At 44.8% G+C, this 27,835-nt stretch overlaps 1 protein-coding gene across 4 annotated transcripts in view; it reads right to left on the bottom strand.

Annotated features, from left to right (window-relative positions):
* The window catches only part of LOC121288594 (kazrin-like), a 190,300-nt gene that overhangs the window by 25,879 nt on the left and 136,586 nt on the right, over window positions 1-27,835 (bottom strand). For 3 of the 4 annotated variants that reach the window (XM_041207218.1, XM_041207217.1, XM_041207219.1), the window contains exons 3-4: window positions 2,582-2,718; window positions 234-404 (exon numbers count right to left, since the gene is read on the bottom strand). In XM_041207218.1, the coding sequence (XP_041063152.1) occupies window positions 234-404; window positions 2,582-2,718 (308 nt within the window). The remainder of the gene's footprint in view (window positions 1-233; window positions 405-2,581; window positions 2,719-27,835) is intronic. The other variant, XM_041207220.1, reaches the window with a different exon arrangement.

Here is a 27,835-nt window from a genome sequence, read left to right as displayed (position 1 = left end):
TACTAGCTGAGGACCAGTGCAGTCCCTGGCTGTAAGTCAGGAAGTGCTCCATTCTCCAGTGGGGCCATGTTGAGATCATTAGGAAATGAAAAGGACTCAATAATGACACTGGGCAACCTGCTGTTCATCTCCCTGTTGGTCCATCTGGCCACAGGGCTCTCCATGAATTCAAGGGCCATCAGTGAGGTTCTGCGTCTGATATAGAACTGGGGGCTGTAGTTCCCGTCACTTACCATGGCCAACTCTGCCTCCAGTTCCTTAATCCTGTTTTCTTTCAGGTCCAGCTGCGATCGGAGTGCAGTCACATGATCAGTTGCTTCCTTGGCTTGTCTGCGTAGCTCCCATTTCTCTCGTTCCAGTGAGTCTCTCTCTTTTGCCAAAACCTTCACTGCATCTTCACTCTCCTGTAAAGGGGGGGGGGGGGGGGGGGGGGTGCGGAGGGGGTGCAGAAATGGAGTCTGCAGATTTATCCAGGCAGTTGAAAGGCAGAGCAGGAGGTCTGGACCATGAAGTAAACTTTACACCATTATGAAAACCCACTGAACCTCGCCTTCCACTTGCACATACTAGAAAACGACCCCATGTGATACTGAGGCCTTGTGAATATTTGGCTTGAAAGGTTGTTGCCTCTGAAGGAGAGGAGGGTGTGAGGTAAGGGCAGGGCAAAGAGAGAGGGATGAAGGGAAAAGAAGAGGCGGGGGGTGGAAGGAGCAGCACTCTGATGGCATAAGGTTTGTTGAGTTCAGCTGCCAGGTCACACAATCAACTTTAAAAACAGCAACAACAAAATTTGGAATCAGGACCTTGGGGTCAGGTTACTTGATGACCCTTAGAAACAGAGCTTATGCAATTTAGAAAAACAGACTCTGAAACCAAGAGAGCTGCTGTTAATCACTTCTCTCCATGTTGGGGCCTCAAAGCTTCAGCCGTCTTCATTTGAAGAGAATGAGACAGTAAGAGAGAGCGAGCAAAGGAGAGCGGGACAGCGGGCAAAGGAGAGCGGGACAGCGAGCAAAGGAGAGCGAGCAAAGGGGAGCGAGCAAAGGGGAGCGAGCAAAGGGGAGCGAGCAAAGGGGAGCGAGCAAAGGGGAGCGAGCAAAGGGGAGCGGGCAAAGGGGAGCGAGCAAAGGGGAGCGAGCAAAGGGGAGCAAAGGGGAGCGAGCAAAGGGGAGCGAGCAAAGGGGAGCGGGAGAGCGAGCAAAGGGGAGCGAGCAAAGGGGAGCGGGAGAGTGAGCAAAGGGGAGCGGGAGAGCGAGCAAAGGGGAGCGAGCAAAGGGGAGCGGGAGAGCGAGCAAAGGGGAGCGAGCAAAGGGGAGCGGGAGAGCGAGCAAAGGGGAGCGAGCAAAGGGGAGCGGGAGAGCGAGCAAAGGGGAGCGGGAGAGCGAGCAAAGGGGAGCAAGCAAAGGGGAGCGGGAGAGCGAGCAAAGGGGAGCGGGAGAGCGAGCAAAGGGGAGCGGGAGAGCGAGCAAAGGAGAGCGGGAGAGCGAGCAAAGGAGAGCGGGAGAGCGAGCAAAGGGGAGCGGGAGAGCGAGCGAGCTTGCAAGCTACTCAAACATGTCTTCCCTCAGTGAAAATAAGATAAGGTGAGAGAAAGCACGTGTGCGAGCAAGGGACAGAACGAGATGAACAGAGGAGAGAAAGAGATAATGGAGGACCATTGATGCAGCAGATGAATTGATACATCAGTTCTAGAATGCAACATTTAAGCTTGGGCTTCTTGATAGTGATATACCAGTATTTGTTTTTTTAGTGTAAAACAATTATTGATGTCAGAGGAGATTCAAAGATTCTCACAGTCAACTCTGGTTTTCAAAGATTTCATCTGCCATCTAACAAGGCAACTGCTAAAGACTATTCTCTAATTGATGTTTTGAAACAGAATTAGAGCTTTCTCTCAACAAAGCGAGGGATGTTAATATCAGGAACAGCACATTTTTCAATACATGCACCTAATCAGTGTTAAGTACTTCCAGGTGAGAGGCAGCATGGATTAGATACAGAATAAAGCTCCTTTAAATTCTCCCATTAATATCTCTCAGCTCCAACCTCAGGAGAGTGTCTTCTGAACCAGTAGGACTTCAATTTTTTAAAGGCACCTCTGTTCAATTAGCATCAGTTGCTGCTAAACCATGGAAGAGTTTTGAGATGTGGATTCTCGCTAGAAATCGGACAGAAGCTGCCTCAAAATTGGGAGCCCTGTAATCACTGGAGAGAGAGGATTTTTACTCTGGGCTGCATGTGAGACAAGGCCGATGAGATGAAAGGTCAAAGTATTAACCCAGTGTGGCAGCAGTTTCCTCTCACCTCTCTGACGACCAATGTTCCCTCTAAGCTGCACAGACAACATGTCACTCAGTGAAACAGACAGGCCACCCACAACTAACGTTTCCTTTAATATTTGTGCAAGGGCAGCCACGCAGCAATCGTAAATGAATTGTGTTGTACAACAAACAGACAATGAATAAATATTTGAGAGAACATTGTTGAGGATCATCCCTTGCTTTCCAGCCCTGATGGGAATGTTAACCTGTCTTTTCCCTGTATCAGTTGCGTATTTCCAGCATTTCTCGTTTTTATTTACCTTTCTGTGTTGCTCATAATTCCTTATAAAATCTCGTAGCTGTTCCTCTCGGCTCTCGAGTGTCGCGTACAGCTGCTGCATTTGGTTTACCAGATCGGCCTTCTCTGCTTTTAATCGTTTACGGTCGGTCTTCATGGCTATTGGGGAGCAAAAAAAAGGAGACAATTAGACTGGTGCTCTGACCACAGGCAATGACTGGCCTAGTCTGTTAGGAATGGGGAGGGCCCTTTCACTGGCAGGGACCTATAAGTACCACGACCTGGAAGTTCCCCTCCAAGCCACACACCACCCTGATTTAGAAATATATCACTGTTTCTTCATGGTCACTGGGTGAAAATCCTAGAACTCCCTCCCTGACAGCACTGTTGGTATACCTACCGCACATGGACTGCAGCGGTTCAAGGCAGCAGCTCACCACCACTTTCTCAAAGGCAATTAGGGATGGGAAATAAATGCTGGCCCAGTCAGTGACACCCACATCCCATGAATGAATAGAAAAAGATAATTTATTTTTAAAAGTAGGCTGCTTGTTCAGTCAGACCTCAGTGTATTAAGCATGGAGAAAGAACATGGCTAAGGAGCACAAAGAGTAGAAGTGTTGGGGCAATTATTGTGGTTTAGTGTGGTTTTGGTGGGGACTGTTTGATTTACAACATGCCCCAATTTTACACCAGATTGACTTCAATGGGGTCTATATTCAAGAGAGCTGTAAATCAGATGTCCAGCCCAAACTCCCACATCCTCACTGAGTGGGATGGGTTTAAAGCAGCGCTAGATTTAAGCAAGCACATACATATATGTACATACACACACACAAACAAAAAGGTGTTCACAGACACAGTAACACTTGAACTACAGCAACTATAGCACCACAGAGGTATACATCGCAAGAAGCCATTCAGGCCCTCCTGTCTGTGCTGGGTACTGCCAGAGCAATTCAGAACGAATTCCATTTCTCTGCTCTTTTCCTACAGCTTTGTGTCTTTTCACTATTTCATATATTTAATCAACTTTTCCTTTAAAAGTTGCGATTATCTCTGCTACTTACACAAGTAACGCTCAGTGTGGGAGTACTTTTGAACTGTTGTTTGGATTGGAAAGGGGTGTTTTGGGTGCTGCTGTCTCATCCCCAAATTAAAACATCAAGATCAGTTATCAGTAGCTTGAGAAAAATAAAAATCAATGGGGATGGAGATTTAAATGTTACATTTGGCCTTGTGGCTTCATGGCACATACCTGTGTGATGAAAGAAAAACAGTTTAGATATCCTTGCTTGATCCCTTATTTAAACTCAACTACTTCTTCCACAAAAACTCTCCCACTCCTGATTTGCTATCAGCCGTGTTACACTGTCATACCAAGAAAAGATCTATACCTTTGTGTGAAATAGTTAAATCAAAACTATTTGTGCACCTTCCCTTTTTCACTGCTCGAGTCAGTGACCCCTGGTTACAGACTGCGTTCAAACATATCACTTAGCGTTCAGGTCGTCTGTACTCCTGAGTTTCAGGCTCCTCTGGCCTATTAAAACTAATCGCGCATTTACGGCATATGGTTTCCTGTATACAAGGTGATTTGAAACACATGACTGTGTAATGAAGGCTGGCTGAGGATGGATGGGTGGTGGTGGGGGATGGTGCAGGGAAAGGTGGGAATGGCAGGGATGGGGTGAAGGGAATGCATGAAAGGGTGATTCACACACTTCAAAAGCAAAGAAAAGCTCAGGCAAATTTAGGCGTTCAATCCTTGCACGAGGGATTCTACATTGAGCGAGCATGAAAAGTTAACTCCCAATATTTCCCACCAGTCCCCAAGACATTGATAATTGCTGGGTAGGGAGGGCAAGCTGACAGATTGACAGATTGGGTCGACTCACTAAGACAACAGTTGCCCATTTAGAATTCATATGGTACTGCAGAACAATCCAAGGCCTGTTTCAAGGTCATCGGTCATCTCTGCTCCATGTCAGAGGAGAGTTTCAGAATGACAAGGGAATCCCAGCGGGACCCTGGCAGTCACCACCAGCGTAAGGGAGACAAGTTCAAGCAGCCATGCTTGCATGGGAGCTTCCCCACAAGGGAGAATTTTCCATTTTGGTTTTCCAGTCTGCTTTCGGTGCTCTCACTTTGTACTTTTTTTTTTAAAGAAAAGAATGGTTCAGAGGAACTGAAACAGAAACCCCCCCCCACCCCAGGTGCTGTGTGGTGCACTCTCATATGTACTTTCCTTGTAGCTGCTGTTCCTAGACCAGGCCAGAGATATCTGATCTTTATAGGTATAAAAGGGTATAAAATCTGTGATCTTAGGGTTAACCAGAGGCCTGATTACAGCTCACCAGCCCAGGAAAACATCTGCATCCAGAGATCAGCTTGTTAATATTAAAGATTTCTGACTCCAAAGTGACTGCCCAGTGTCTGTCAGGAACGGCACTGCATCAAATAGAAATAAGCTCATTCACTGTACTGGTTGACAATGGAAAAGAGAAAAATAGATCAGACTTCAGCCAAGTCACTTAATTTTGTGGATGCACAACATTCAGCCCTTCACATTGCTGCATGTGTAGTACTGGTGTGAGAGCAATCCGTACTGTACCCCAGTGTTATACAGTGACAGACCTGTATCCACCAGTACTGTACCCCAATGTTACGCAGTGACAGATATGTACCCACTAATATTTCACTCTAATGTCATTCAGCTGAAAATGCCCTGTCCAGACACAGCCCAAATTTGGGAGAGCACAGAAGGGCCAATATTAAAACATGCGCTCTTGTTAAAGAGCAGTGCGGTCTGTGCATTGGGATCATCTATTGGGAATTTCAATGGCGAGGTCAATTTATCCTGCATGGTTTTCCACATAACAGATGGATGGAAAATTGTGTGGAATGCTCTAACCTCTAGGCCGGGTACACATTCCTGTCCTTATGAAGTTCTACATAAGTTCAAATCTACAAAAAATTGGTTCTAATGTACAACTGCCCTTCTAGATGCTTTTCACAACTCAAATGAGCATAACATTGAAATTTCGCTCACTGACCAGTGAGATTTCTGTACTCAGGTTCTTACTATCCGCCCTCCTACCTCATTTCCCAGAGTGCTGGACCAAACCTTGTTGGCTCCTGGTGATGCTAACATCAGCACCACTACTCAGACCACTAGATGCTGCATGTTTGTCTCTCTCATTCCGTTTCACACTTCTTGAGGTTTGCCATGAGAGAGCAATGGGATTGCACAGTTTTGTCATTTCATTGCCTCGGTGTGTTCCTTAGCAGCTACTCCAAGAGCACTCCTTTACATCAATGCTTTTCTGCCTTGAAACTATTAATATACCAAGAGCACTGAGGATGGTTCAAAATATGCTGTCCAGCCTCAAACCGCCAAAAGCAGCTTAATTAAATAGTGCCACACACTGGACCCAATTCCAAAGCTGTTCCAGCATCCAAATGCTTTTAGTTGCTGTAGCTTGATAAACCTTTTGCACACTGATGGGTTGATTTTTCAATATTGACAATTTTAAAACAGGACAGTCATTCACACACAGCCCACCAGTTGACAGAACCCCTCGGCACATTGTCCTTTCACTACATCCACCCGCCCAAAACAGGTCTGGTGTTGAATGCAGCCTAGGTTGATGATCAAAAAGATATCGTTGATATCTCTTCCACAAGCAATACAGTGATTAGAACAGTTTTAAATCAAATATAACAACTTTATTGCACTGTAGGTTTCTAAGGTGATGCACACAAATTACTTTAAACTGCATCATGTGGACCAAATAGCTGCCATTTTTTGACAAGGGAAATGGGTAACCAGTTAACCTGCAAAACTAGGGAGGAACATTGACCAGAAAAACACTCTGCTGTTTGAGCAGTTCATGGAATCTTAAACATGAACCAGAACAGAAATACAGGGCCTTGGTTTACTTTACAAGGAAGCCATAAATATTGAATGTGTTAGGTTGTGGAATGTACCAATGCAGCACACATACAAGGGAACCTTCTGCGTGTTATGGGGACAATCATATTTCTGGACTCGGGTGCTGCTAGTGTTATGCTTGCAGCAAAGCAGTCAGCATTGCTCCCAGGTGCTGATCTACCCAAAGTGGCTGGTCTGGGAGATTGAAAGGTTGCTACATGCTGTAGATATGGGTTCCTGCTGTTGTGAAACTATCACCATCACTGCTTGCACCCAGAGTGAGCCGAATTAGGGCAAATGAAGAGCAAGTATTGGCCCCTCAGAGAAGCGGAGAATTCATTAGTCAGGTTTAAGTTATCTGGGGTCTGGACTGACTAAATCTTTGTGAGCAGCTCAAAGCCACTTCCATGCCAATGAGAGTGGGGCAATAGGTGATTCACTTGCGAGGGAGGGTGTGTTGGTGTCTCGCTACTAAAGGTAGAACATAAGAGAAGTAGGCCATTCAGCCCCTCAAGCCTGCTCTGCCATTCAACTAGATCATGACAGATCATCGACCTAAACGCCATTTTCCCATGCAATCCCCATATCCCTTGATGTCATTAGTATCTAGAAATCTATCCATCACTGCCTTGAACATACTCAATGACTGAGCCTCCACAGCCCTCTGGGGTAGAGAATTCCAAACATTCACAACCCTCTGAGTGAAGAAATTCCTCATCTCAATCTTAAATGGTCTGCCCCTTATGCTGAGACACTGTCCCCTGGTGCTCGACACCCTTCCCCCATCCCCCACTCCCCAGGGAAACATCCTTTCTGCATTTACCCTGTTTAGCTGTTTAAGTATTTTGTATGTTTCAAATAGATCACTTTTTATTCTTCTAAACTCCAGAGATTACAGGCCCAGTCTCCTCAATATCTCCTCAAAGGACAGTCCCCCATCCCTGGAATCAGTCTGGTGAATCTCCCCTGCACTCCCTTTATGGCAGTATATCCTTTCTTAGGTAAGGGGACCAAAACTGCACACAATACTCCAGGTAAAAGCAAAATACTGTGGATGCTGGAAATCTGAAACAAAAACAGCAAATGCTGGAAAAACTCAGCAGGTCTGACAGCATCTGTGGAGAGAGAAAGAGAGTTGGCATTTTGAGCCCATATGATTCTTCCTCAGAGCTACAGAGAAGTAGAAATGTGATGAAATTTATACTGCTTAAGGGGAGGGGAGCAGGTGAAGCTGGATAGAAGGCCAGCGATGGGTGGGGGCAAAGGAGAGATTGACAAAGAACAAAAGGGCAAAGAGAGTGGTAACGGTAAGGGCTAAAAAAAGGTGCTGATAGTGGCATTAAGGTAAGAAAGCAGAATGGGATAATAGCAAGACAAGAGTAAGCACTTTGAAAGGAACAACATTACCAAGTAACAGATGGCCCTTGTGGGGGTGGTGGTAGGGGGAAGAAGAATTGAAAATGGGATAAAAAGGGAGGATAAAACAATGAATAAATGAAAGAAAAAATGAATTAAAAAAAAAGTGGGTAAAAAAAGTGAATTTTGAAATAAGGGATAAAAAAGGGGTGAAGATAGAGGAGAGAGTTCATGGTCTGAAGCTGTTGAATTCAATGTTAAGTCCAGAAGGCTGTAAAATGCCTAATCGGACGATGAGGTGCTGTTCCTCTAGTTTACATTGGGCTTCGCTGGAACATTGCAGCAGGCCAAGGACGGATATGAGAGCAGGGTGGTGCGTTAAAATGGCAAGCGACAGGAAACTCTGGGTCATGTTTGTGGACAGACCGAAGGTGTTTCGCAAAGCGGTCATCCAGTCTGCATTAGGTCTCCCCAATGTAGAGGAGACCATATTGGGAGCGGTGAATGCAGTAGACTAAATTGAAGGAAGTGCTACTTCACCTGAAAGGAGAGTTTGAGCCCTTGGATAGTGAGGAAGGAAGAGGTAAAGGGACAGCATGGGAAGGTGCCATGTGAAGGGGATGAGGTGTTGGGGGCGTTGAAGGGGCGGACCAGTGTCCCAGAGGGAACAGTCCCTACGGAATGTTGACAGTGGGAGGTGAGGGGAAGATGTGTTTGGTGGTGGCGTCATGGTGGAGTTAGCAGAAATGGCGGAGGATGACCCTTCGAATGCAGAGGCTGGTGGGGTGAAAAGTGAGGACAAGGGGGGCACTTTCATGGTTCTGGGAGGGAGGGGAAAATGTGAGGGCAGAGGTGCAAAAGATGGGTTGGACACGGTCGAAGGCCCTGGCAACCAGAGTTAAGGAAGGAAGACAGACATGTCAGAAGCGCCATTTTTGAAAGTGGCATCATCGGAACAGGTGCGGCCAAGGCGAAGGAACTGAGAGAATGGGATGGAGTCCTTACAGGAACCAGCGTGTAAGAAGCTGTAGTCAAGGTAGCTGTGGGAGTCGGTGGGCTTGTAATGGATATTGGTGGACAGTTTATCACCAAAAATTGAGACAGAGAGGTCAAGGAAGGGGAGGGAAGTGTCAGAGATGGACCATGTGAAAATGATGGAGGGGCGGAAATTAGAAGCAAAATTGATAAATTTTCTCCAGGTCCAGACGAGAGCATGAAGCAGCACCAAAACAGTCATCCATGTACCAAAAAAGTGTTGTGAAAGGGGACCTGAGTAGGACTGGAACAAGGAATGTTCCGCACACCCCATAAAGTGACAGGCATAGCTGGAGCCCATGCAGGTACCCATAGCCACAGCTTTTATTTGGAGGAAGTGAGACAAGTTCAAGGAGAAATTGTTCAGTGAGAGAACTAGTTCAGCCAGGTGGAGAAGAGTGGAGAAGAGTGGTGGTGGATGGGGATTGTTCAGGCCTCTGTTCAAGCAAGGGGAGAGCCCTCAGACCATCCTGTGGGGGATGGAGGTGTAGAGGAATTGGACATCCATGGTGAAGAGGCAGCGGTTAGGGCCTGGGAACTGGAAATTGTTGCTATGATGTAGGGCATCAGATGAATCACGGATGCAGATGGAAGGAGAACGGAGCCAAGACAGGAAGAAATGAGTTCCATGGGGCAGGAACAGGCTGACATGATTGGCCTACCCGGACTGTCCTGTTTGTGAATTTTGGGAAGGAGGTAGAAGCGGGCTGTCCGTGGTTGGGAGACTGAGCGGTTGGAAGCTGTGGGGAGAAGATCTCCAGAGAAAATGAGATCAGTGACAGTCCTGGAAACAACGGCTTGATCAAAAACAATGGCTTGATGTTCAGTGGTGGGGTCATGGTCCAGGGTGAGGTGGGAAGAAGTGTCTGAGAGTTGGCGTTCAGCCTCCGCGAGGTAGAGGTCAGTATGCCAGACAACAACACCACCAACCTTGTCGGCAGATTTGATAACAAAGTCAGGGTTGGACCTAAGAGAGCGAAGGAGACAGGTTAAAGTGGGTGAGAGGAGCAGAGAAATTGAGACAGCTGATGTCACACCGACAGTTCTCAAAGAAATGATCAAGAGCAGGTAAGAGGCCAGAGGAAGGGGTCCAGATGCAGACTAAGTTCTATGCAATTGAAGCAAGACATCTTTACTCCCGAGTCTTTGGAACTCTCTTCCTCAAAAGGCCGTAGAAGCAGAGTCTTTGAATATCTTTAAGGCAGAGGTAGATAGGTTCTTAATAAGCAAGGAGATGAAAGGTTATCAGGGATAGGCAGTAATGTGGAGTTGAGGTTACAATCAGATCAGCCATGATCTTATTATTCAATTATTTGCTCGAAGGGCCAAGAATGAGAGGTGATCCCATTGAAACTTACAACATTTTTTACAGGTGTGACAGGGTGGATGTAGATAGGATGTTTCCCCTGGCTCAGGGCAGGTCATTTAAGACTGAGATGAGGAGGAATTTCTTCACTCAGAGTGGTCATCTTTTAAATTCTCTACCTCAGAGGGCTGGGGAAGCTCAACCATTGAATGTGTTCAAGACAGAAATTGATAGATTTTTGGATATTAATGACATCAAGGGATATGGGGGTAATGGGAGAAAAATGGCAAAGAGCTAGATGGTCAGCCATAATCTGTGTGAATGGCAGAGCAGGCTCAATGGGCTAAATGGCCTACTCCTCCTCCTATATTCTTATGTCACAGCCTGCCAACCTAAGAATGACTCAGTGGAGTCTCTCACTGTTGAGGGTTACAATGTTCAAGGAGGATGTGTGGTTCTCTCATTGTCGGTGTATGGTTTACTGTCGAGGATGGGTGTTTGGGTATCTCACCATTGAAGGTGAGTGTGTGAATCTCTCACTGTGCAGGAATAGATCTGTGGCTTCCTTGCTATCCTGAGGCCAGCTGGTGACGCCCAATGTTGATGCTAGTACACAAAACCAATGCTCACACATCAGATCAAGAGATAAATGATCTTACCATTGGGTCAGACAGGCATGATTCCCCCCCACCTCTTACAAACTGAATTCTTGAGGCTCCAGTCTTGATTCAGAGAGACAATGGATAGAAAAGGTCTTGGCTCTGTTTAAGCAGCACCTTCCTGCAGCCACTCTATAATGTGAAAGGTCCGTAATCTGAAGGGTGGACAGGTCAAGCTGAAATCTTTCATTTCACCTACTTCATTTTGCCATGGTGACAACTTTGAGAATAGCCATCAATCATTCTGCAAATCTGCAATCACATTGAATAATATTGACCTCACACCAGGTACCTCATTAAATGGAGCTCTAACATGACCATGATAGCTAAGATTTTGCTTATACAGGCTGTAACCCCTAGTTCTGGACTCGCCCACCATCGGGAACATCCTTCATGCATCTACCCTGTCTAGTCCTGTTAGAATTTTATAGGTTTCAATGAGATCCCTCCTCACTCTTCTGAACTCCAGCGAGTATAATCCTAACCGACTCAATCTCTCCTCATATGTCAGTCCCGCCATTCCAGGAATCAGTCTGGTAAACCTTCACTGCACTCTCTCTATAGCAAGAACATCCTTCCTCAGATAAGAAACCAAAACTGCACATAATATTCCAAGTGTGGTCTCATCAAGGCCCTGTATAATTGCAGCAAGACATCCCTACTTCTGTACTCGGAATCCTCTCGCTATGAAGGCCAACATACCATTTGCCCTCTTTACTGCCTGTTGCACCTGCATGCTTACCTTCAATGACTGGTGTTTGAGGACACCCAGGTCTCGTTGCACATTCCCCTCTCTCAATTTATAGCCATTCGCATAATAATCTGCCTTCCTGTTTTTGCTACCAAAGTAGATAACCTCACATTTATCCACATTATACTGGATCTGCCATGCATTTGCCCACTTAGCTTGTCCAAATCACACTGAAGCATCTCTGCATCCTCCTCACAGCTCACCCTCCCACCCAGCTTTTTGCCATCTGCAAATTTGGAGATACTGCAAATTTGGAGATATTACATTTAGTTCCTTCATCTAAATCATTAATATATATTGTGAATAGTTGGGTTACCAGCACTGATCTCTGCTGCATAAAGAGTCAGTGCCTGCCATTCGGAAAAAAGACCCATTTATTCCTACTCTTTGTTTCTTGTCTGCCAACCAGTTTTCTATCCATCTCAATACACTACCCCCAATCCCATGCGCTTTAATTTTACATGCTAATCTCTTATGTGGGACTTTGTCGAAAACCTTCTTAAAGTCCAAATAAACCACATCCACTGGCTCCCCCTCATCAACTCTACTAGTCAAATCCTCGAAAAATTCCAGTAGATTTGTCAAGCATGATTTCCCTTTCGAAACTCTGTCCGATTCTGCCATTGCTTTCCAAGTGCTCAGCTATTAAATCTTTTATAATGGACTCTAGAATTTTCCCCACTACTGACATCAGGTTGACTGGTCTATAAATTCCTTGTTTTCTCGCTATCTCCCTTTTTAAACAGTGGGGTTACACTAACTGGCCGGGTGGTTAATAGTGAGGTTGAGTGTCTTGCGCTACAAGAAGACATAGACGGGATGGTCACATGGGCAGATAAGTGGCAGATGGAATTTAACTCTGAAGAGTGTGAGGTGATACATTTCGGAAGGAGTAATTTGACAAGTCAGTATTCAATGAACGGCATGACACAAGGAAGCTCTGAGGAACAAAGGGGCCTTGGCGTGTGTGTCCATAGATCTCTGAAGGCGGAGGGGCATGTTAGTGGGGTGGTGAAAAAGGCATATGGGACACTTGCCTTTATCAATTGAGGCATAGATTACAAAAGTAGAGAGATCATATTGGAGTTGTATAGACCCTTGGTGAGGCAACAACTGGAGTACTGTGTGCAGTTCTGGTCGCCACATTATAGGAAGGATGTGATTGCACTGGAGGGGGTGCAGAGGAGATTAACCAGGATGTTGCCTGGGATGAAACATTTAAGTTATGAAGAGAGGTTGGTTAGACTTAGGTTGTTTTTGTTGAAGCAGAGAAGACTAAAGGGTGACCTGATCAAGGTGTACAAGATTATGAGAGGCATGGACAGGGTGGATAGGGAGCAGCTGTTTCCCTTAGTTGAAGGGTCAGTCACAAGGGGTCATAAATTCAAGGCGAGGGGCAGGAGGTTTAGGGGGGATTTGAGGAAAAACTTTTTTACCCAGAGGGTGGTGACGGTCTGGAATGCACTGCCTGGGAGGGTGGTGGAGCCGGGTTGCCTCACATCCTTTAAAAAGTACCTGGATGAGCACTTGGCACGTCATAACATTCAAGGTTATGGGCCAAGTGCTGGTAAATGGGATTAGGTAGGTAAGTCAGGTGTTTCTCACGTGCCGGTGCAGGCTCGATGGGCCGAAGGGCCTCTTCTGCACTATGAGATTCTGTGATTCTGTGAACACCATTTCCCCACAAATACTGATTCTTTTGGTTTCTCCCTCTCACTGAACCCCGTGTTCCCTAACATTTCTGGTATGTTATTTGTGTCCTCTGAAGCATAATATCCTCACTTTTATGTTCAATTCTTCTTATAATAAAGGATAGCATTCCATTAGCCTTCCTGATTACATGCTGTACCGGCATACTAACTTTTTGTGACTCATGCACGAGAATGTCTAGATCCCTCAGCACCTCAGAATTCTGCAATCGTTCCCCATAAGTAATATTCTTTTTTATTCTTCCCGCCAAAGTGAATAACTTCACATTTTCCCACATTATACTCCATCTACCAGATTTTTGCCCACTCACTCAACTTATCTATATCTGTCTGCAAACTCCTTATATCTTCTTCACAACATACTTTCCTATCTACCTTTGTGCCGTGTGCAAAGTTAGCTACCATGCCTTCACTCCCCTCATCTAAGTCATTGATGTAAATTGTAAAATTTGAGGCCCCAGCACAGACCCCTGTGGGTCTCTAGTAGTCACATCCTGCTAATCAGACAAAAGCCCATTCATGTACATTCTTGTTTTCTACCAGCCAGTCAAACCTCTATCCAGGCTAATATGTTATCCACTACACCATCAGCTTTTATTTTCTGCAATAACCTTTGATGTCGCACCTTATCAAATGCCAAGTACAGTATGACACAGGCTCCCCTGCAGAATTAACCACGCCAGATTCCAGAAAGACAATTTTCTCACAAAAGGAATGGCTCTTCGGTGGCAATTACCTCACTGGCAAAATTTTCTGGCTCATTATGATGATTTTAAGTGCAACTATTCTTCCACAATTATCACGACTTTCTGATGCTTTCTATGCTTTTGCGCTATCTTGCAGCTGCTAATTGGCACTGGTGGCATAATATCTGGATGCACATGACTACCATCCAATCCCCTCATTCAGAGAGGTTTACATTTTCAGAGAGTAAATCTATATAATGAGTAAAGGATATTGCCTGCTTTAATACTGACCCATTCAGGCCCAGAGGTTGCGGGTTCTATCTCAGCTGTGTATCTTTTTAACAAGTTTCACCAGAGGCGGCAGCTGAAATGCTATTATCGGCATCGCTGCCCTTGAACTAGGGAGGAAAGCAAATCAGCTGTACTTCCTGCTCCTGATCGACTAGCTCCTCCTGTTGGCAAGTTTACATGCACGTGTGGATGTTGGCTGAGAGTAGAATCCGTTGTGGTTAGGATGTGGATTTCATGGGTTCCGAGGACCCTTCAGTATGTTTCCCATGTGGCCACTCATAGGAAGCTGCTCAATTGTAGGAGATTCATTGCCAGGCCTGATCCTGTCTTCACATGCCACACACATTCCAACAGTGGAAGGTTGAATGAACTCTGGCTGACATTTCCCTTCTCTAGTCCAGGCACACTAAGGTCACTCTCAGCATCTGCCCTGCCACCCAGGCTGGGAGCAGTAGGCCTGGAATGGCACCTTGGCCCCTTTGTGTGCTGGATCATACCAGGCTGTCAGGGAACTGAATTTTCACAAAAAGACACACACTACAAACAGACAACATAGGCCTTAAGATTTAACTCCAGAACACCAATGAGGCAATATTCAAACATATCTGATATCCAGGGCTGAAAATACTGGTGGAGGGCAGTGTATCAATTGAAGAACACTATTGAAGTGCCCACCATTTTGGAGATGACGAATTTGGGACCCAGGGAGGATGCCACCCCCAAAAGTTGGGCAGAAATTAGGCTCATTTACAGCCTTCCAGGCAGCCCCCAGATTCCTGATCTGACCAGAGGCAGATCAATTGCCTGGAGGCAGGCATCCAGCTGTAGGCTGCGGGGGGCAGTGGTCCAGGCAGGTCTACGAGCCCTCCCTATGTGCTTGGGTGGGGTTTCAGCTAGAGGCCAACCTGTAAAGAGCCTGTAAAGGCTCTCATAGTGGTGGTCTGGCCACTTTTTCTGCTTTTACTCAAGTTTTTAAAAAGTGGCCGAGGGGGAGCCTCCATGATGACGATGCTGCCTCTCAGTTACCACCTTGTGCCTCAGCTGGGTGCTCCTCTGAAGCTGGAAGGCCTCTAATTGGCCCTCTAGCTTTGAGAACAAACCCGGTTCCCGTTTCCCAAATCCATGACGAAAATTCAGCCCTTTTGCTTCACAGTGTGACTATGTTTTCTGTGAACTGAAAAAGTCAATGGCCTTCAGCTTGTATATTGAGTGTTCTGGATCGCGTTAACACTAATTCAGGGTTTGACTTTGTTCAATGCGTCGCAAGCGTACTTATCCACACCAGCCAAATGCACATGCTTGCTGCTTGAAGGTCCCAGCTGTTTATCAAAAAATACTTTTCAATAAAAAAAAAAAACCCTCCAGACAGTGATTAGAACTCCAGCTCAGTCAGAAAAGGACTGGTAGATCATCACATCAATTCCAATCTCAGTGGATAAAAATCCACTCACGCATTACCTTTTAAACTCTGACCACCTTCTACTTGTGGTTAGCTAGATTTTCACTTCCCCATTTGTCAAACATCCCAATATCAAAGAGCTCAGGGAAAACTAAATTATCTGAAGAACTTTTAATATTCGTGTCTCAAAGGTCTGGGAATTGATCTCCGCAAACTGGAATCATTAATCCAGACACTATTCTTCCTGCAAGTCAAGCAAACCAAACGAGTAATCATTCAGCACTGTGACTGTAACAGGAATCACAAAAACCATCAACGTAATGGGCCGCCTCACCAAATAGCTTCTGTGCCAAAATGAGATGACTCAGACTACCATCCATTTGGTGAATCTAATTTTCACCGGATTGTTCCTTTATACAACAGGTTTTGCCCTGGTAAAGGTATCGGTGGGCTCAGGTCCCCTCACAGTGGCAAGAATTTAATGAGATTGCCAGGCTAAGAACTGAAGGGCAGATTACCAATACACGAAGGGCTTCTCTCCCTGTTCTCTAGCCAGTTTTACGTTTTGGATATTCTGCCGGTCCTGTGCTCATGATTTGTTGCTGGGATCCAGTTCCATTTGTGCCAGGGACCCTGCAATATCTCAGCCAATTGTTGGGGGGGGTGGGGGTGGTGCATAGAAATAGGGGGAAGAAAATGGTGCCATTGGGTCATGAGGAAAAGTCATCATGAGAGAGAGAGAGCTGGGTGGTCTGCATGCATGAACTTGTCAACACAGGAGCCTCCGAATAGCCACCAGGAGCAGATTTGCTAGCTAACTTACTTCCCTCCCTGGCCCAAGTACGCAGAGGCCAATGATACTGTTCCAACCATTGTCATGGCTGAGACTAGTTAACTGGGTGCACAGTCAGGACAGAACATGTGACCTTTGTGCCTCTATAAGTCATTATTGCATGAGGCAATACCTTTACTATGAGATCCTCTAAATATCCTTTAGTTATATTCCAAATCATTGAATCAAGGCCGAATGTTTACGATTTGGGTGCAAGAAAATCAAAATGAGTTTCAAAAAGCACTGGAGATGCTGACCCATACACCCAGGAAAACCTGAGGTATAAATCTTGTCCTTTCAGGTACATACATTTCCATCACTCTCTCCTGCAACTTGTGTGTCAGAGCACTGACAGTGTTCCTGTATCTCATCAGAGTGCCTACTCCCTTGTGTGAGGGATGAGTGAGTGGTTGCAGGCTATTAAATCACAAAGCTGAGCCCAGTTCTGTTCAGATAACAGGTAACTAACTATAGGCCAGTTAGCTTAACATCCGTCATTGGGAAAATGTTAGAGTATATTATAAAGGGTGTAGATTAGAATCTGGGAAATTCCTGCATGGTTAAGTTTCATGGCCAATGTAATTAAAAGAGCATTTAGAAATGCATAATATACGTAAATGCATAAGCAGAGTCAGCATGGCTTCACGGAGGGGAAATCATGCCTGCCAAATTTATTCTAATTCTTTGAGGGGATAACAAGCAGGATTGATAAAGGGGAACCAGTAGATGTAATATATTTGGATTTCCAAAAGACATTCGATAAGGTACTGGAACATAAGACTGCTTAATAAGATAAGAACCCATGGTGTTGGGGGTAGTATATTAGCATGGAAAGAGGATTGGCTAACTAATAGAAGACAGAGTTGGGATAAGGGGGCATTTTCAGAATGGCAATCTGTAACTAGTGGAGTACCACGGGGATCAGTGCTGGGGCCACAATTATTTACAATATATATTAATGACTTGGATGGGGCAAGTGAATGTACTTTCGCCAATTTTGCGGATTACACAAAAATAGATGGGAAGGCAAGCGGTGAGGACGACACAACGAGTCTACAGAGGGATATAGGCAGGTCAAGTGAGTGGGAAAAACTGGGCAGATGGAATATAATGTGGGAAAATGTGAGGTTTTGCACTTTGGCAGGAAGAATAGAGGAGCTAAATATTATTTAAATGGAGAAAGACTGCAGAAAGCTACAGCACGGAGGGATTTGGAGGACCTCGTGCATGAATCACAAAAAGCTAAGTTCAGCAGGTAATGGTGGCGGGGGGGGAGCAAATGGAATGTTGGCCTTTATTTCAAAGGGAATGGAGTATAAAAATAGGGAAGTCTTGCTAAAACTATGCAAGGAACTAGTTAGACCATGCCTAGAATACGGTGAACAGTTTTGGTCCCCTTATCAAGGGAAAGATATACTGTAATTGGAGGCAGTCCAAGAAGGTTCACTAGGTTGATCCTGGGTATGGAGGGATTTTCTTATGAGGAGAAGTTGAGTAGGTTGGGCCTGTACTCATTGGAGTTTAGAAGAATGAGAGGCAACTTTATTGAAACATAAAAGATTCTTAGGGGGCTTGACAGGGTAGATGCTGAGAGGTTGTTTCCCCTTGTGGGAAAGTCTAGGACCAAAGGGCATAATCGCAGAGTTAAGGGGTCACCTTTAAGTCAGAGATAAGGAGGAATTTCTTCTCTGAGGGTAGTGTATCTGTGGAATTCTTTGCCGCAGAGGACTTATAGAGGCTGGGTCGTTAAGTTTATTCAAGGCTGAGATAGACAGATTTTTAATCAGTAAGGGAATCATGGGTTATGGGGAAAAGGCAGGAAAGTGGAGTTGAGGGTTATTAGATCAGCCATGATCTCATTGAATGGCAGAGCAGACTTGATGGGCCGAATGGCTTACTTGTGCTCCCACGTCTCATGGATCTAACAACCTGTACATTAGTACTATCCATCACAGAGCGCTGGACAGGAATCGGGAGCTGAGTCTTCTTCTAACTTGGGAGGGACTGAGGGTAACTGGCGCACCACCTTTTTCAACCCAGCTGAGATTAGCTAATGCAGCATGAATGGGCCTTAGAATCTGGGAAGCTCCTGGATGGTTAAGTTTCATGGCCAATGTAATCTCCTGGTTGGGTTTCCATTGACTGAGGGATTGCTGGGACAAGAATTTTCCAGAGGTTTTCCCCTATCCCTTATAGCCCCTGTGGTTAATTTTCCCCCCTCCCTTACTTTTGCCTCTCCCAGGAGATTATATGGCCAACATGGGATATGGCACGTCATGACCCCAGGCACCACGAGTATGGATATGTTTGATGGATCTAACGGTATTTTCCCTGCCTATCATTTTCGTGCATTCTCCATATGAACGAATACCACAGAGGGCAGCTGAAAATAACATTCCTCTCTCAGCCAACATCACCAAAAAAAATTAACTGGTTTTTCCTCTCATCCTTATTTGTGGGATGTTGCTAACTCAGAATAGCCAAGATAACAAAAGTCATTGTCCCTCAAAATAATTCATGACAAGTGTTTTGTAGGCATTTTGATGGGATAAGGTGCTAAAATGCAAGAACTCTTCACTCCCCTACACTAAACGGAATTGCTTCACAGGATACAGTCTCAGCTACTGCATCTCAAGTGGAGATAGACATCAGCTCTTTATTTATCATGAATAATTCTGCCCACAGATCTCAGGGGTAGACCGATTTGTCCTCGTGGTGGCTGAATTTCATTATGAAAACAGACATTAAATGTTGCAATCTATGAAAATGTATTTTTCTTATGAAATTTTTATTTGATAGATTCCCATTTCACTGCACACTGTGGGACTCCATTAGAAAAAGTCATCCCTGAGTAGGTTAAAATCTGCCCATTATCCTAATACATGTGTACACTATTCAGAGCATCATTAGGGAACTAGGACCTTCATAAATATTCAAACTAATGAATCTAAATGATACATGAATAATTTTTGCTAGTCTCTCAGTTCTGTATGTCATAGTGACATGGGTTTAACACTCAGGGTGCCAGCTGTTATATTCATAGCTGTTCCCAAAACTACTCCCCTACCAACCCCTGCCACCCTAACTCTTTCTATTGGGTGTCTTGCCCAAGTAACCATACTTGATTTGAACCAACGCAATGAGCAGGATGGGCTATTTAGCTATGGAGTGCATCTTACCTAAGCCTATCAGCAATGACACCATACAAGAGCTAAGCTGCGTCAACAAGCTTCACTGAAGATGAAGATGGCCCCAAAGTTCCTTGCTATTTTCACTGCCGAAAATCAGGATGATTCATGATAACACTTTCAAAATATGATAATAGCTGGATGCAATTCTGGTGGAGGCCATTGCCATCATTTTTAATGCCCCAAAAATCAATGTGCTTCAATTCCCACTCATGATTGGGCCCTTTCTGTCGAGGTGTTGTCCCCCTCTCAGTTGCCCGATACTGAAGTCTGAATGCATTTAAACGAGATCAAGTGATGGTGCAGCGTTGAATTTCCTGGCTTAACACAAAACAAGTAGTAAGCTCACTGTCCTTTAATTTCCTGGGTCCGCCCCACTGCTCCTTCATAAAGGTTAGCTCTAATTTAGCTACTTTCCACTACTCCCATCTTTAAAATGTCCTATAGATAGAGGAAATGACATGTGATTCACTGGTCCCCCTTTTAACTTCCTCAGGCGATCAGTGACTGCTTTATCCAAAATTTCTATTTCTTTTTTTATACGATCCTCTGCAGAAATTCAACATGAGATGAGGAGTTTCCTCACATAGCCAAGTGAACAAAAAAAAACCCACTTTCTGACAGGGTTAGATGAAATCGAGTGGGAGGAGGCTTGAGTGGAGCATAAACATCAGCACAGATCAGTGGGGTTGGCTTGTTTTTGTGCTGTAAATAGTGTGATGCACTAGGGGTAAGACTCTCAGGGCCAAAATCCAGCTCCCTACCACATGGCATCAACTTTATCCTTTGCCAGATTCCCCATGCGGAGGCCCAGCAGTCTGTCCCTGCAATGTGCACTCTCTTTGAGGAGGGTTTGAAGGTCAGTCTCATTGAATTTGTCAGCTTTTTGGTTACTACTTGCAAAGGCCTTTGCCCCTTTTTCAGCTGTCTGAATGGAAGACATTCTGGAAAAGTGGAAGCAAATCACAGATGTGCCAACTAGTGCAGCTACCTGGCAGTTAGCTCAGTGATCCAAATATTTCCTACTTCCCTGCTGCTCCTGCAGCCTGCTGCTGCAATCGTCAGCCAGAATAGGCTTGGCATAGACAGGCACAATTCTAGATTCATTGTGCAATCCAGTAAAATTTGTCATGTGGAATTTTGGGCCCAAAAGCTTTAGGTCCCCATATAGAAGGTGAAATGCACAAAGGAGAATGGTGCCAGGTCCCCTGTCTAGCCTATGCTGTGATCACCAGTCTGAGGCGATACACCTCAGCTGCACTTAGTCCTTCTGGGTCACATACAGGAGTTTTTTTAAAAAGCAGCTGGTCGTCCCACTACTTATCCAGTGGCCCTTGCAGGAAACCGTCAGCATGGGCTCAGCTGTGGTACTCTCCATGGTCGAACGAGCTGACTGACATAGTCTCTAGGTGGAGAGTGAGGAAGCCTGGAGCTTACGGAACTGCAGCCTACCACAGAATCGAAACAGCATAGTCAGATTTAGTGAAACTATAATTGTCTTATATAGTTGGCCAAATCATCAATGGGTTGTCCAGAGACTCCCCAACCACATTTATGTTCCCTTCCTAAAACCTGCAGGAAGACAGTAGAAAAATGGCAAAAAAAGTCAAAAGCTCGATAGAATAATTCACTTCCTGGCATTCTGATGAAGGGAAGAGGCGGCTTTGTGTCGTTTACATTTGAGCAATGTTTCCAGACACAGAGTGGCAACATTAACCGGCAACCATTTTAACCTTTTTCCTTTCCCTCTCACATTTAAGATTCTGTCCTTGTTCTTTCCTCTGATATTCCTTTGAAATATTTATTATTTTACTTTTCAGCTCATTAAAATGCATGCTGCTCAAAACCCATTCTGAGTACACTTTAGAATGCCGTTTGTTTTGTGGGGGGTCGGGGGGGGTGCGTGGAGGTGGTGGTGTGGGAGGACAACTGAACTTTTATGACCCAAAAGGTATAAATTCCTCACAAGTTAAACAAAATTAGCGTTTAAACTTCACTTCACAACGTAAAGCAAATAAGCAGCCTGGGTCTTGGCCTAGTCATTATTGTGTGAACACATTAAAATAAATCTTTCAAGATGCGAAATAACTGAATGAAAGGGCTTTCTAATTCAATTCTACTCGACTCATTATAAACAGATCGTACAGGTCGTCCAGGCTCATGTTTACTGTGTTAATTCAGACCAGTGGTAACCAAGGAAACACTGGAGAATCCATGAGGATAAGTGCTGTTATCTGACCTTTGCCACTAATGCCAAAAAACTGTTGAAAGTCAAAGGTTGCAAATTAGGCTGTGTTTCCCGATCCACAATGTCACCAATTTAGCCCTGGTTTGGACTTTCCTTAAATCAGCCCCTGCCCCGAGGGATGCCACCTTCTTCCAAGTCTAAAATCTGACAGGGCACATGGTCATGGCTCATGGATTGCTTTGATGACAATTAATATTCATAACAAGCCCCAATCACTTCAATAATTAATGCCTCCCACATCACAAGCACAGTAGTACGCAGAGAAAGCTGACCTTTATTTAAAAAACTTTAGCTGTCGGATTTACCTCTTAGTTATTTCTAGTAACCAATTCAAACCCAAAATCTAACGTAGCATCTCAACTTCTGCTCTAGCTTACGGCAATGATGCACTGCCACTTCAAAATGTCCTCTATTTTGTGTGTGTGTGTGTGTGTGTGTGTGTGTGTGTGTGTGTGTGTGGGGTTGGGAATGGAGGATGGAAGAGAGGGGTGCAAGAGGAATAGCAGAGATAAGGGGCCTTCTTAAAGGTTTAATGGCACTCAACTCAGGGAAGGTAGTGGTGAGCTGCTTTCTTGAACCGCTGCAGTCCATGAGGGTATAGGAACACCCACAATGCTGTTAAGAAGAGAGTTCCAGCATATTGACCCAGTGACGGTGAAAGAACAGCGATATAATTCCAAGTCAGGATGGCGTGTGGCTTGGAGGGGAACTTGCAAGTGGTTGTGTTCTCAGGCACCTGCTTCCCTTGCTCTTCCAGGAGGTTGAGGTTTGGAAGGTGCTGTTGAAGAAACCTTTATGAGTTGCTGCAGTGCATCTTGTAAATGGTACACAAAGCGCCACAGCACCCTGGTGGTGGAAGCAGCAAATGTTTAAGGTGGTGAATGGGGTGCCAATCAAGCGAGATGCTTTGTCCTGGGCGGGACATTGATTGATAGCTATGATTCTGTGGGTATGACTATAAAGAGCTGTTGCTTGACTAGTCAATGGGCCACCTTTTTCAATTTTGTCACGTGTGAGGATGACAGGGGTTGACTGGGCTGGCTGCTCCTTCGTTGTGTCCATGCCTTGGTGGATGCCAGGTGATCCATCCAGTTTTATTAGTATACTTTTCTGCGAGTGGCTTGATATGAGTGACTAGCCAGGCTACTTCAGAGGGCGATTAAAGTAACCACATTGCTGCAAGCTTGGAGTCTCATATGGGTCAGGCTGGGCAAGGATAGCAGATTTCCTTCCCTAAAGGATATTAATGAATTACAACAGTTGGTTAGTTTTCATTGCCATCATTACTGATACTGATTTGTGCACCAGTTAGTAAGTTTTGCCAGGCTGAGAGCTCAAGTTTGGATTACAGACTATACGTGCCATCAATTTGGTAATCCCTACCACCTCAGCTTTCTTCAACACAGCAATCACTTTTACATTTCTGCATTTTCACTGGCCTTCAAACAAATCAAAAATTGACACCTTATCTTGGAGTTTGATGTTGGCGAGGAAATGCTAATCAACATAAAAGGATTAGAGGCTTTGAACTTCAGCACAAGGCTGGGAAGACACAAGGCTGTTGAGTTTTGATCTCTAATGAGATTAAAAACCCACCCCTTTAGGGCAGCTTTCCAAATATTGCCCCTTTTGTTCGGACCTGAGAACAGAAGCCGTTTGTCTGTGCCTAAACAAGAATTCCAAGCAGTGCTGGCTCCATGCATGGTTCGACCTGACTTTCTGACGTGTTCATGTTCTGTTCAGTTGATTCGCTGACGGACAACAGTTCCAAAGAGTGGTCCAACAAGGCAAACATTTCATGCTACATCTAGAAAGCCACGCCCTGAGTACAAGTAGCAGGAGGTTGAGGGGACGCAGCTGTCATCTCATCTGAAGTGAGCCTTGTCAGTATGACAAAGGGACTTAGGTCATCATTACAGCCTTCGAGGGTCTTAGGGAGTGCTCAGGCACGATCACACTATATTAACTGCAGATAAAAAAGACCAGCATACAGCTTACAGCCTCTGCTGCTTTCTGCACTTCAAATTTCAAACACACTGCAACAAACATTCATGTCAGACAAATAACCTGCTTCCTACAAATTTACTTCATCGTTTGGCACAGGTCTTTGTTGTCCTGAGAATTGCAGTCTCCACTTGTAACCATTTTAATTCTTATGTTTATACAATGACAGATGTAGATGATTATTTGTCTCCCCCTTGTGTGGGACCTTTGTGCTAATCAAAACGAGGTATGTAAGTTTTAGGAAATTAGAATGTCTTTCTTTTTGGTACAAGCATCAGCATGAAACACATCCCAAGTGATGCCCAATCAGCAGAATTAACATGTGAATTGTCCCTTTTGTTTGCTGCACTAATGTTCCCTTTAGCTTACCCCTCAGACTTTACAGATCTATACAGTGCTGTGAGGTATATGGGGTGGCCCGGCCTCAACTCTAATGATCCTTGCCAAAGCCTCTGACAGTGGCAACAAACACTGTCTTCAAGGGCAAAGGCTCCATTTTCCCTGCTTTCCAGCAGGCAAAACCCTCAGCCCACCCACATAGACTGGCAATACAATTCACTGCCTGACAAAGCATCACTTTTAAACAATGAGACTGCTGTCTGCTCCTTTAACTAAAAGAATTTGGAATGGAATCGAAATGGTGCAGATCCATCATACGTTGCCCCTTTTAACTCCCACATTCCACCTCTCTGAAAACTTCCTTCTTTACATTGTATCCCTAAGGAGGATGACCCCTCTTATTCTTTGATCATTTGCTTTTATATCAGTCCTTCCTAAAGTCCATTAACTCCTAAATTATACATGACCTTCCACGTTCTAGCCGAATCCATTGTTGCCAGTATGGTTTTTAACATGGCAGTTTCCTTATTGATCTCACTGCCTACCTTTGGGACTTTGACTGCTGCTCATGGACACTTGGGTGGATTACCTATTATTGTCTTGGACATCTCCAAAAGCACTAACAGGGTCTGAGGCAGTGCACCTCTAAACAAGTTATCATATGGCCTCCCATTGCATTATAGTATTTTCGTCTCAAATTTCTCAGTCTGTGCTGTAGGGGATCGCTCACCCTCTGATTCTTTGCCAAGTAACTCAGGGGTTCCTCAGTGCTGTCTCCTCTTCTATTTTGTTCCTCCAGACTTTTGGTAATGATTCCACTTATCATATATCAACTTACAGCAGATCGTATGCCCCAGTGATCCTTCAGTCCCCACCATTATCCAATGGCTGGATGTCTATATCTCTCAACTGGCTGAGAAGAATCTGGTTTCTTTCACTTCTTTAAAGACCTGTTCAGCAGCAGAAGGAAACCCATGGTACCAACACCATTTAAAAGGGATCAACTACTTACAGGTTAGTTGTTGGCTGACTTCTGCTGTTGCTATGATTTAAAAGTGTTTGGTGCTTTCAGTAATTATTTCAAGTTGCAAAAATCTACAGAGTGGTGTGGCAGGTGAAGGACTTTTTGCTGACTTCAAGCCTTCTACACAAAATAGTTGCACCCAGACATGGATGCACTAGTAGACTTGTAATAAAGCCTGCCTTGGAGAATGTATAGAGGCTGCACAGAAAGAATAAGATGCAGGAAGAGGGAGGAGGAGGAGGAATGGACAGGAAGGGGTCTCACCAGGAGGCCACATCACCCAGAGCGTTCAGGGAGGAATTTTCAGACTTGGACCTCTGAGGAATAATAATTGAGATGTCTGTGCTTCAGTAAGGATGTCTCCACTGAAATTTGCCACCAGCTGTAGCTTCTTAAACAGGACAAGGACTGAATTGACAGTGGCTGTGAAGGTGACCATGGTGATTAATCTTTACGCATCTGGCTCCTTCCTTGGTGGAGATATTAGCTACGTCTCAGTTTGTCATTCACTGTTATGTAATGGAGATCAGTGACGCTCTCTATTCAAAGACAGCTTGCTACATTTTACTCTCTCTGATGAGAGACAAGCAGAGTGAGTATGTGGCTTTGCTAGGATCGCACTGTTCAGGATGTCAGTGATTGCACACACATCACTTATCAGGTGCTGCGTATCAACTCTGCCCTATACTGGGAACAAAGGGATTCCACTTCTTAAACATCCAGCTGATGTGTAATCATGAGCAATGTGTAGGATATAGCATGTGAAGATCTATTCAATGACCTTGACCATTCATGTTAAGTCACTGAGCTTCTTGCAGCACTCCATCCAGGTCCTCGGGGTTCAACTTCAGGCATTGAGCTATCTATTACCACTGCTTTTTGACTATGTATCTGGAGTGCCTCCTACCCCCTGCAGATACCTGACATCTCTCCTACTTTCCATCTCTTCCACCAAGATCTCTAGTGCAGCATCAAAAGCCTTAGAGCCCCCTCTCTCTCCTGTTGTGCCATTCCTCAATCTTTTTCCCAGGTCTGCTTCTCTTCAGCCGTGATTCCCAGCACTTGTTCCAGCACTATTTCACCTATTCAATTAAGAGCAGCAGACCAGCTTCGAGTGGTACATCCAGCTGATGACAAATGGCATTAGTGCTGGCTGGACAAGAGATCATTCAATGAGCACGAAGCTGACATGCTGCCTGCATTACAATGAATAGGTATGGGTTAATTACACAGTGATCCTCACAATGAAGGCTGTTTAATTTAACCCCCACAACGTCCCTTATAAATCCAGCCAAGAATTTCAAGCTCTTCCATTTGATGGCTATTATCTTTAGTTCCTCATCTACTGATGGTCTCACACTTCCCATTTCTTATAAACTCCAATGGAATTCTATTTCCTACATTGTTAAATCAGCCTTGAAGAAGCCGTATCTGCCCTTCCATGACAAACAGGAAAAAAGCACAAGCATGTCCAAGAACGGAATAATCTTCCTGTCCTAGAAGGCTCTCCAACAATCAATGTTCACATTCCAGGGGTTACTCCTCTAAGTCCTCCATACACTCTTCGAGTGGCTCTTAAAACCCTCCACCCATTCTCCTTGTAATGTTTTTTTAAAATCCATCTCTCACATTCCTGAAGAAGACATAGAAGGAAAGCTGGGTGATCCCTCTCTGACCTCCACATTCCATCCCCTCTGTCACATCCTTGCTGGTTTCTCTGAACTTTCCTCTCGTCTCACCTAAGCTACAAATACATCAGACTACATACGTTACCCTGAATCCTCTGTGTTATAACCATCACAATGTCTCCTATTGTAAATTGTGCTTCCTCAGAACCTTGGTGTTTCAATTTTGTTTTTTATTGCACAATCACCTGGCCTTCACAGTCTGAGCTTGGTAACACGTAGCCCGTAGTTTACCTCATCGTCTCTTCAATTCCTTTCGAACCTGATGGTGTCCTGCATCAAACACCATGGTTTTAATGCCCTGTTGAAGCTCACATTACAGATCTGATTCTATGGTCCCATGCTCCATGCAGAGAAGCCATAGTCAAAGGGTCCACGGGTCAGAGATAGGGCTATGAAACTGTAGCCCTAATCCTTTCACCCACTCTTGCTGAGAGAAACAAGAGAGAAAAGTTCAGAGTGATGCTGACTGTACTAGTGTTGACTGGCAATAGGGAGACCAGAAAGGTTGCGAATGAGGGGAGGTGTTGGAAAGCAGAGATGGGAGGGGGATCATGAAATGAACTGTAACACATTTCTGCATTTGTGAGAAACAGAAAAAACTAGATGCAACACACACAATACAATTCAGCGAAAAATAGGACACCAGCAGCTGTGTTCTGAACAGCTTCTTGTGTAATCTTCCATTTATACAAAGCATAGTCAGAAATTAAAGGAGGCATTGAAACCAAGTGAATGATATTGGTATCAGGCAGTGTAAGAAGAGGAGGCTACAGACAAGTGCAGCATAAACGCAGCTCTCAAAAACCCAAGCCAGCTGGTCAATGGTG

The sequence above is a fragment of the Carcharodon carcharias genome, chromosome 15 (assembly GCF_017639515.1).
Source record: "Carcharodon carcharias isolate sCarCar2 chromosome 15, sCarCar2.pri, whole genome shotgun sequence".
Lineage (NCBI taxonomy): Eukaryota > Metazoa > Chordata > Chondrichthyes > Lamniformes > Lamnidae > Carcharodon > Carcharodon carcharias.
The sequence above is the reverse complement of the archived record's forward strand: the minus strand, read 5'-3'. Positions and strand labels throughout refer to the sequence as shown.